Here is an 11761-nt window from a genome sequence, read left to right as displayed (position 1 = left end):
AACTGAGTTTGGAAGACAGAGGAAACAAAGGTTAGAAACTAGACAACAAAGGAGATTGGCAGTGCTTAAATGGTAGATACCTCAATGCAAAGAGTATGATGAATAAGGCAGATGAGCTAAGGGCACAGATAGACACGTGGAAGTACGATATCTTAGCTATTACAGAAACATAGCTTAAACAAGGGCAGGAATGGCAGCTCAACATTCTTGGTTACAGGGTTTTCAGATGAGATAGAAAGGGGGATAGATGAGGTGGGGTGGCAATATTGGTTAAAGAAATAATTACAGCTGTGAGGAGGGATGATATGTTAGAAGGATCATCAAACGAGGCTATATGGGTTGAGCTAAAGAACAAAAAAGGGGCAGTCACACTGCTGGGAGTGTACTATAGACCCCCAGTCAGAGGGAGATAGAAGAGCAAATATTAGGCAAATTTCTGAAGTGCAAAAACAATAGGGCAGTAATAGTAGGGGATTTCAACTACCCTAATATTAACTGGGATCAATCAGTGCAAAAGGTATAGAGGGCGCAGAATTCTTAAATTGCATTCAGGAGAACTTTTTTAACCAGTACATAGTAAGCCTAACAAGAAGGTGGTGGGGTGCAGTTCTGGATTTAGTTTTAGGGAATGAAGCTGGGCAGGTGGAAGGAGTATCAGTGGAAGAGCATTTTGGTGATAGATTTAGCATAGTTATGGAAAAGGACAGAGATAGAACATGTGTAAAAGTTCTAAATTGGGGAAAGGCCAATTTTACTCAGCTGAGAAGTGATTTAGCAAAAGTGGACTAGAAACAGCAGTGGGAGGCATTCAAGGGGGAGATTCATGGGGTTCAGAGTAAACATGTTCCCACAAAGAAAAAGGGTGGGACTGCCAAAGATAAGGCAAAAAAGGGAAGCTCATGTCAGACACCAAGAGCTCAACACTGCAGAAAACCTAGGAGTATAGAAAGTGCAGGGGTGAAATGAAAAAGGAAATTAGGAAAGCAAAGAGGGGGTATGAAAAAATACTGGCAAGTAAAATTAAGGAAAACCTAAAAATGTTTTATAAATACATAAAGAGCAAGAGGATAACCAAGGTAAGAGTAGGACCTATTAAAAACCAAAAAGGTAACCTGTGTGTAGAGGCAGAAGATGTGGCTATGAGTCTTAATGACTGTTTCCAGTGGGGTTCTGCAAAAGAGGGGGACGATGTAGAGATGGTAGTTAAGGAGGAGTGTGAAATATCGGATGGGATAAACATGGTGAGAGGGGAAGTATTAAGGGGTTTAGCATCTTTGAAAGTAGATAAATCGCCAGGCCCAGATGAAATGTATCCCAGGGTGCTAAGAGAAGCAAGGGAGGAAATAGCGGAGGCTTGGGCCATTATTTTCCAATCTTCCCTGGCTACAGCCATGGTACCGGAGGACTGCTAACGTTGTACCATTGTTTAAAAAGGGAGAAAGAGATAAACAGAGTAATTATAGGCCAGTCAGTCTAACCTCGGTGGTGGGCAAATTATTGAAAGTGATTGAGGGACAGCATAAATCATCTTTTAGAAAGGCACTGGTTAATCAAGGACAGTATGCATGGATTTCTTAAGGGAAGGTCGTGTCTGACTAATTTGATCGAATTTTTTGAGGCGGTAACAAGGAGGGTCGATGAGGGTAACGCATTTGATGTAGTGTACATGCATTTTAGCGAGGCTTGTGACAAAGTCCCACATGGCAGACTTGTCAAAAAAGTAAAAGCCCATAGGATCCAAGGGAAAGTAGCTCAGTGGCAGGAAGCAAAGGGTAATGGTTGACAGGTGTTTTTGCAACTGGATGGCTGTTTCCAGTGGGGTTCTGCAAGGCTCAGTACTAAGTCCCTTGCTTTTTGTGGTATATATTAATGATTTGGACTTGAATGTGGGGGGCTTGATCCAGAAGTTTGGAGATGATACAAAAATTGGCTGTGTGGTTGATAGTGAGGAAGAAAGCTGTAGACTGCAGGACAATATCAATGGACTGGTCAGGTGGGCAGAATAGTGGCAAATGGAATTCAATCCAGAGAAGTGTGAGGTAATGCATTTGGCAAGGGCAAACAAGGCAAGGGAGGATACTGAAAGGTGTAGAGGAAGTGAGGAACCTTGGAGTGCATGTCCACAGATCCCTGAAGGTAGCCGGACAGGTAGATAAGGTGGTTAATAAGGCACATGGGATACTTTCCTTTATTAGCCAAGGCACAGAATATGAGAGCAGGGAGATTATGCTAGAACTGTATAAAACATTGGTTATGTCACTGCTTGAGTACTGCGTACAGTTCTGGTCACATTACAGGAAAGATGTGATTGCACTAGAGAGGGTACGGAGGAGATTTACGAGGATATTGCCAGGGCTGGAGAATTTTAGCTATGAGGAAAGATTGGATAGGCTGGGGTTGTTTTCTTTGGAACAAAGGAGGCTGAGGGGAGATTTAATTGAGGTATATAAAATTATGACAGGACCAGATAGAATGGATAGGGAGGACCTATTTCCCTTAGCAGAGGGGTCAGTGACCAGGGGGCATAGATTTAAAGTAACTGGTAGAAGGATTAGAGAGCTGAGGAGAAATTATTTCCACCCAGAGGGTGGTGGGGATCTGGAACTCACTGACTGAGAGGGTGTTAGAGGCAGAAATCCTCAACTCATTTAGAAAGTACTTGGATGTGCATTTGAAGTGCTGGAAAGTGGGATTAAGTTGGATAGCTTTTTCTTGGCTGGCACGGACACGATGGCCGAATGGTCTCCTTCTGTGCCGTAACTTTCTATGATTCTACATGTGACTAGACTTAATCTTCGGCTAGTTTTTTTTTGTGCAGGGGAGGGGTGAAAGAAAATCTACTTAAATTTCTTCAGTATCACTGTAAAGCACATTTTATTGAGCTCACTCAGGCCACCATTGGAAGATAGCTAATAAGTAAAATTTAGAGAAATTGGATTCAGTGAAACTGCAACTGGTTTCTCAATCATTTGAATTGATGCTGCAGTGATGGAATGACATTGCAGCATCAGTGAATCCTAGTAGTGTTTGCAATTGACTATCTCAATGCAAACTGGTCAGAGCTGACCCAGAATACAACCAGAACAGTCTGAGATCACTCAGTATAAACAGAACATATAAGGCAGCAAATGGGGATAAAGTTCAGCAGTAAAACAAGATAGCAATGGTTAAGGGGCATTTCACAATTTTTATTTTCAATAGTTGAAGTATTTCCAAGGAAAGGGAAGATAATATCCGTTAAGTTGTTTCCTTTGACACTCATTTTTACAGCCTTTGCATACAATATTTTGGGTATATGCATATTATAAAAAAAATTAACTGCATCTTCATACTTTCTACATTTCCATTTAGCACTAACTTGCTGACTCCAAATACTTCATAGACACAAGTGCAATGCTAAGGTTTGTTCACTTTCTAAACTGCCAGTGAATACTTTATAATTCAGAATCAATCTAATCTAAGTACATTCTAATAAATACCAACACTGGTATTCAAAACTATGTAGAGTAGGTCATTGACAACCTTCCCTCTCTAGTGAGATAGTCACTAGGATATAGTGCCACCACTGTCATCAACTACCTTGTGATGCTGTACCACAGGCTAGGTCAATAATTACTGGAATTTTTTTTGAACAGATAGTAAATGGTGCAGCAAGTATTCAGTTTTCCTCAAGAAAACAATTTTATGAGCATAAATTAACTGCTAGAGAATACTGCTAGACTATTTCACACCAGTAAGCATTTCAAATTTCAGAGAAAGATTTGGTTCTCAAGGAGAATTAATCTCTTGCTCTGAGTGCTTTGTGCAATTTCATGAGAAAATCCTTGGGAAGCCAGTCATGAGCAGAAAGTGGTTAGTTAGTGGTATGTGGATCCTAGACATTAAACATCTTTAGTTTATTTAGTACCAAAAACTTCACTGGGTATCATTCCTACTACAGTCCCAATCTATGACCACCACAAAATATTACTGCAATTATAGTCTGAACATTCCATACAGTATAAATGAAAGTTTTTCAAAACAGCTGACACCGCAATACTAGTCAGGGCCAATCTTGTGTCTTTTTTCTAAAAGAATAGAGCATCCCCCAAAGTGTCTATTAGAAAAAAATCTCAGCAGTGACAATGGATACAAAATCCAGCAAATACCGATGGAAATGAGAGTGTGGGTGCAACACTCAATGGTGAGTGCATTTATCAATTTTTTTTTTCCCCACTGTAGCTTAGGTCAAGATCAATGTGTATTATAATCATTAAGTTATTGATTTCTGTCCAGACAAGACATGGCTTCTCAATGGGAACAGGAATGAGTTAAATATAATTTTTACAGGACAAAAAGGGAAGAACCAACTGTGTAGTTGGGAAATGCCAAAAAATATAGTTGGCACAGTCAAAAATATACAAAGTTAATTTAAGGCCCCGGAATATGGTCATATAAACTGGAGAGAACATGAATCGGAGTTTAACTTCAGTCAAGCCCCATGCAATATTGTGTGTAGCGTACATTAGATTTCTGAAACTGTACAGCACATAAGCTTACTGAAAATTAAAATAGGCAAGCATTAACTTGGCTGTCATTTGGCTGAATTTTGGTGCTTGTAAGGTAAGGGATGACAGTGCTGGTGAAAGGAAGCATTTTACACTTTGTACACAGTAAGAGCATTACACTCTTCCATGTCCGAGATTAAATCAGAGCATATCCTGCATCACCAACAGGTAACATTAACTAATCTCCGTACTCCAAAAATGCACCATTGTGCCACTTCCATTGCTACTAATCTCTAAACCTGTGGCATTTTGGTAGCCATGATTATGTGCAGTCTCTGAATTCAGAAGCTGTGGAAAAAACATTTATACAGGATGAATTGGATTATGCAATAATATTTACTGCCTATTCTGATATTAAGTATTTTAGTACCACTGAGACTAGATGCATTTTTCCAGACTTCAAAAGAAACTCATTTTATAATTGATTTTTTTCAAAAACAAAATTTGAGTGACTAAAAACTTCAGTTAATTTTATTCCAGTTTATAATGTTACTGCTGATTATATTACTTTTAACAGCTACATTTATATTACTTTTGATGGTTAACAGGCCCAATGAATATCACCCAATTTCAAATGTTGCATCTGTAAAAGTTTACTTTAATTACCATTTAAATTTTAATTTAGAGAACTGTAGTTAGTAAGTTTCAGACTCAAATTTTGTGCAAACTTCTGTAATCATATATCCTATTATTCGATGGTAAGAGCAGTTTCACGTACTTTGTGAAATCGAAATGTTGGTGCTCTTCTGATTATACAAAAATGCAGCATCATCCAGGGATCAGGCAAATATTTCAGGAGAAATCCCAAATGAGCCATTATTAAATTTTCCTTTCATGTTAGTTAGCAAGTCAAATTGAAACCCTCATAAAACAGAACTGTTCAGTTGCAATGCACACCAAATCAGATTTGTGATTGACAAAATGATGGGAGGATATATTTGGTGTTGTAGAGCAATTTGAAAATATACTGACTGCTTAAAAACATATGGGACAAAGTGCTTTTTCCTCACCAAGCACTTATATGTAAAAAAACATTTTGAATTAAGTTAGGTAAAACTTGATCAGAAATTGTCTGTTGTAGATGCTTGGGGAGTTAGTCCTCGTACTTTGAAACGGATATGCTGCATTACACTGTATGCACACACACACACAGACAGAGACAGAGAGGCACACACACACAGACAGAGGCACACACACACAGACAGAGGCACACACACACAGACAGGCACACACACACAGACAGGCACACACACACAGACAGGCACACACACACAGAGAGGCACACACACACAGAGAGGCACACACACACACAGAGAGGCACACACACACACAGAGAGGCACACACACACACAGAGAGGCACACACACACACAGAGGCACACACACACACAGAGGCACACACACACACAGAGGCACACACACACACAGAGGCACACACACACACAGGCACACACACAGAGAGGCACACACACACAGAGAGGCACACACACACAGAGAGGCACACACACACAGAGAGGCACACACACACAGAGAGGCACACACACACACAGAGAGGCACACACACACACAGAGAGGCACACACACACACAGAGAGGCACACACACACACAGAGAGGCACACACACACACAGAGAGGCACACACACACACAGAGAGGCACACACACACACAGAGAGGCACACACACACACAGACACACACACACACACAGACACACACACACACAGACACACACACACACAGACACAGACACACACAGACACACACACACAGACACACACACACAGACACACACACACAGACACACACACACAGACACACACACACAGACACACACACACAGACACACACACACAGACACACACACAGACACACACACACAGACACACAGACACACACACACACAGACACACAGACAGACACAGACAGACACAGACAGACACACAGACAGACACACAGACAGACACACAGACAGACACACAGACAGACACACAGACAGACACACAGACAGACACACAGACAGACACACAGACAGACACACAGACAGACACACAGACAGACACACAGACAGACACAGACAGACACACAGACAGACACAGACAGACACACAGACAGACACACAGACAGACACACAGACAGACACACAGACAGACCGAGACAGAGACAGACACACAGACACACAGACAGACCGAGACAGAGACACACACACACACAGACCGAGACAGAGACACACACACACACAGACCGAGACAGAGACACACACACAGACCGAGACAGAGACACACACACACACAGACCGAGACAGAGACACAGACAGACAGAGACAGAGACACACACACACAGACAGAGACAGAGACACACTTCCTGAGTTCAGGATTGGATACATGAATGTAAAAGCTCCCCGTGAATGGCAAATTTAGCACAAAAAAAACTTGTACACAAATATAAAAGATTGTCACCCTTTCAAAGATTAGACAACTACCCCAAAGAAAAGACTGATTAATGGATTTGCTAAATTTAGCGTGATATTTTTAAATCTTGGCAGCCCCATTTTGGACAAATTCAGAAGCCAGTAAATTTAAACACTTAATTCTTGTAATTTTTCTCCTACAAGAGTTGCTTCTGTTTATCTGAAGAATTTTCCTTTAACTCTGGTTGAGCCCAAGAGCAAACTTAATGGCTATCATCTTTTATGAACTGGAACCTCTTCTCAGCTCCATTAAAAAAAAACACCTAGACTAAAAATTTGGCAAACAGAATTGCAATAAAACCAAGAAAATTACAGCACCCAAAAAGGAATATAGCAATAACTCTAGTAAACAGGAGCAGTGAGGAGTAGATTATTTTTATATACAAATTTTGCTATACTACCAGTCAGGCACATAATTGATGAAGAAACCAACTTTTTTTGGTTTACATACTGGCAATTTACATTTCCACTTTTAAAGGGACTGGATGGTTAAGTGTAGTGATACAGTATACTACATAACTTCAAAATGTCCAAATAAGACAGTCCTAGTCACAGATAATCTCACATGTAAGCTAAAGCAATTATATAATCAATCTTTGTTCCAATTACGCTACAAAGAATTGAACAAGCACTAATTTGGCTCTTAAATGGGGTGAATTTTGAAGGCCGCTGACAACGTTCCCTTTTGTGAGCCTACAATCAAGGCAAAAACAAAATATAGTGCAAGAGGTAAGGTATTGTCAATTTAAAACAAATTCTTCATTAGGTACAGACCCAGCAGCGATTGGTTTAGTCTTTGATACCACTTAAAAAAAGAGAAAAAATATCTGTGCTACCAGATATTGTGTGCCAATAGTTGGTATTGTGCCTTTGGAAGCAATTTTTGGCCATTACATGTGAATCTTTCTAAAGAGTACAGAAAAATAATCCTACATCCTGTTTATCTGAAATCACACTATGCACCAGGCAATAAACCATCACATGTAGGATATTTAAGCTTTCTGCACACAGCAACCTTCTTGTTACACATCGATTCAATTGCTTGGCCTGAAAACTATCTTCTTTCTCACATCTTTCAAAATTAACATGCATCACAAAATTAGTGCCATACAAGAGTCTGTTATATTTGTGAAGTTTGAGGGCCGTTTGTATCTTCATCTGGATGTGAATTCGGACACATTTCACCCAATGCAGTGTATTCACTGTCAGATGTTTCTGAAGGTTCGTGCAAGCTTTCATAATTGTCCTCTTTATTAACAGTATCTCCATGAGCTTTTTGTGATTGGGAACTCCCCATTCTGCTTCCATAGTAGTTGGGAACACTTGTGCTCGATGAAGCTTTACCAGCAGAACCCACACCCTGTAACCGAGGCACATAAACGCTACTCATCACCTGCAAATTGCCTCTAGCAGTAATATCAGTTAGATCAGAATTAGGCAACAGAGCAACAGAGGGGTCCAAGCTTTCTTGCATGTGTACTTCCATTACTTGTCCAGAACAGGTCCGCAGAATAGGCATGTGCGCTGAATTTTCTTCAGCTAATTCTCTATTCAGTGCAGCTTCTTGAAGCTCTAAGTGGAAAAACATCAACAAAGAAATGATTAAAAAGAACTGGATACATTTTTATCACTTATGTAATGGCTAAATAACAAACAACTTGCACATGCAGTTTAAACGTTGAGGTGTTATAGAAATCTCCACATTTTCCACTGGAAGGCACATTTACAGAATTATTGGTGGAACCAGTTCTACAATATAAATACAGCAGCAGTAGAGAGCGGTATATGCTGCATATGGAATAACCTAGAGGGGAGGGTTTATACACTACATTGCAGTCACAATGTTGAAAATATAGTGCGCATGTAAGAACTGTGTCTGCAGAACACTACGGAATTTTAATCAGGGTTTGAAAAGTGATGAGTCTGGGCCACCGGTTCAGGACAGCATGCATTATAAACCACTGTCCAGATACTATAATTTGTAGTAGCTGTCCAAAGTGTTTGAATATCCAATTTCTTTCCATTTTAATATATTTTTTAAACCTCTAGGCTGCAGCAGGTTTGGGGAAATCCATGACTCCCTGGACCATCTGATTTTATAAGTTTCAGCTTATGCACACTATTACAGGAATAAAAAAGTCAGCGGTAGATTTATTACTGTTATATTAACACAAAACTACTAAAATGTGCATCTTAAAACTAGTTGTATATAGAACACTACATTGCTTATCTGGTTATCCATCCTCTCCTCACTTCCTTATGATTCTCAATCCCATTTCTTTCGATCTAACCTCTTCCTAACTTAGAAAATAAGTAAAGTTTTTATTCATTGCAAGTCCATTTTAGAGGCAAGAACAAACATGTTGGGTTGTCATTGGTTTAAAAACTGTCTGAAAAGGACAGTTTTTAAGTCAGTTGAAAGCAGGCACATTCACACACCAAAGACAAGCAGCTCTGCTGACCAGAAAATTTGCGGGAGCCTCTCAGCAGTCAGATGAGTAACCTCCACTGCATTACTGGTCAAGTGGTTTTCATTTCTCTATGAATCCGTGCGTGCCAATTTTGAGCACAAATAGTTAAACTGAGCAGATTGATTTTGCAGATTTAATTTTAATTTTGTGAAACTGATGGTCTCTCTCACTGCTGAGGAATATTTTCAAGCTGGTCTTCATCTAAAAATGCTGAGTCCCACAGTTTAGACCACTGGAGTTTTGATCGAACTTTATGCTTTCCACCTACAACAGCCAGCAACGAGCATACAAGGTGTAAACAAACTCAGATTCCATTATTCCTTTATTTAGCAACCACTTTCATCCAAGTCTTTCTCCCTTTGGTTTAAAGATTATTTTTGCTATGATAGCTCTACTTCATTGCATTTTGCTTATTTAATACAGAATTCTGCTAGCTTTGCAAGTGAGAGTCAGCCTACTGCTCATATTTGTTTGTTCATGAAAATTAAATATCAACTCTTTTCAAAAGTCTTTTTTCATCCTAGCAGTATGCAATTTTAAACTTCATAGTTACTTACTCTTTTCCTCCTCAATCTCTCTTTTCCTGCGTGCTATTTGTTTTTTCAGTTTATCCACTTCTAGCAGGTAACTTTCAACTGTCCGTTCACTTTTTTCCACTTCTCCACACACAGTCTGTAGAAGTGTTAAAATAAGGTAAATAAAGTATATTAAAAAGGTCTTCAAAGCAAAAATGTACTTGTTTATTCAAATTCAACCACAAAAGCCCACATTTATATAGCGCCTTTAATGTAGTAAAATGTCCCAAGGCGTTTCACAGGACTGTACTCAGACAAAATTTGACACCAAGTCAAAGAAGGAGACATTAGGACAGGTGACCAAGAACGGAAAAAGTGACCAAAGAGCTAGATTTTATGCAGCGTCTTAAAGGAGGAGAGACAGAGAGGTTTAGGGAGGGAAATCCAGAGCTAGGGGACTAGACAGCTGAAGGCACAGCTGTCAATGGTGGGGTGAAGGAAATGGGGGTTGCACAAGAGGCCAGAGTTCTTGGAGGGTTGTAGGACTGGAGGAGGTTAGAGAGATAGAGAGGGGTGTGGCAATGAAAGGATTTGAACACAAGAATTTTTAATTTGAGGCGTTGGTGGACTGAAAGCCAATGTAGGTCAGCAAGCACAGGGGTGATGGGTGAACAGGACTTGGTGCGAATTAGGATACGGCAGCAGAGATGAGCTCAAGTTTATGGAGGGTGGAAGATAGGAAGCCAGCCAGGAAAGCATTGGAGTAGTCGAGTCTGGAGGTAACAAAAGCATGGATGCTTTCAGCAACAGATGGGCTAAGGCAGGGGTGGAGATGGGTGACATTAAGGAGGTGGTCTTGGTGATAGAGAGGATATGGGGTCAGAAGCTCAGACCAGGGTCAGATTCTCCACTGAGGTCTTACCAATCTATTTCTCTATTCCCCCACCCAAGCATGTACAAGATGCTTTAGAGAAATAACAAAGGGACCAGAGAGATTAGGAGGGGTAGCTAAAGGCTAGGTCCAAAAGATAGGTTTATAAAAAGGACAGAGGAATTTAGGAAGGGAGTTCCAGAATGTATAGTGAGGTGACTGAAAGCTCTCTGCCAATGGTAGGGCAGCAGCAAGAGAATGTACAAGAAGGTGCAGTCAGAGGACCAAAAGGTGTGGCAGGGGAAGTATAGCTGGGGGAGGTTTCAAAAGTAGGGAGGTGTGAGGCTCGTAGAGAAATCTGAAGACAAGGACGAGGAATTGGATACAGAGATGATTTTTACTAGTCTACACCGAGGTGGGACAGGATGCGGGCAGCTGCGTTTTCGACAAGTAGAACAAGTCGGGAGTTTATGAAGCTGATTATTATTTGGTCACCTCAGAATGCAATGCATAAATACCCTCCAGGTAGAGCAGAAAAAATGTACGTAGCAGGAGAGTACAAAACACGAGAATTTAGGGGTACAATGGTGCTCCCCAGTATTTCAGATGCACGGGGAAAGGGATCAAATCATACCCAAGGCACTCGGGTCGATATGTAAAGTTACGTATCGGACAAATTGTCAAAATTTGATACCATTAGCTCCTCTCTGGCATGCGTCTGCAACCATAATCCTTTAAAGCAATTATCACCGTTGGATTTCAAAAGTGCAAGCAAGATCACAAATGGATACTTGTGAACAGATTTTTAAAAAAATGTACACCTCTACAATTTATAGAAAGACTAAACATGAATTAACTTCAAGCACATAAGTGAGACCTCACATTCAATTA

General features: G+C 40.3%; 1 protein-coding gene across 1 annotated transcript in view; it reads right to left on the bottom strand.

The window, feature by feature from the left end:
* Positions 1-3167: 3167 nt before the first annotated feature.
* Positions 3168-11761, bottom strand: part of abraxas2 (abraxas 2, BRISC complex subunit) — a 35392-nt gene continuing 26798 nt past the window's right edge. The window contains exons 8-9 of the mRNA XM_068002322.1: positions 10042-10156; positions 3168-8585 (exon numbers count right to left, since the gene is read on the bottom strand). Coding sequence (XP_067858423.1) covers positions 8134-8585; positions 10042-10156 — 567 coding nt within the window. The 3' untranslated portion in view covers positions 3168-8133. The remainder of the gene's footprint in view (positions 8586-10041; positions 10157-11761) is intronic.

This window comes from Heptranchias perlo, chromosome 21 (genome assembly GCF_035084215.1).
Source record: "Heptranchias perlo isolate sHepPer1 chromosome 21, sHepPer1.hap1, whole genome shotgun sequence".
In the NCBI taxonomy this organism is placed as follows: Eukaryota; Metazoa; Chordata; class Chondrichthyes; order Hexanchiformes; family Hexanchidae; genus Heptranchias; species Heptranchias perlo.
Note: the sequence above shows the minus strand (reverse complement) of the source record. Positions and strands in the feature narration are given on the sequence as shown.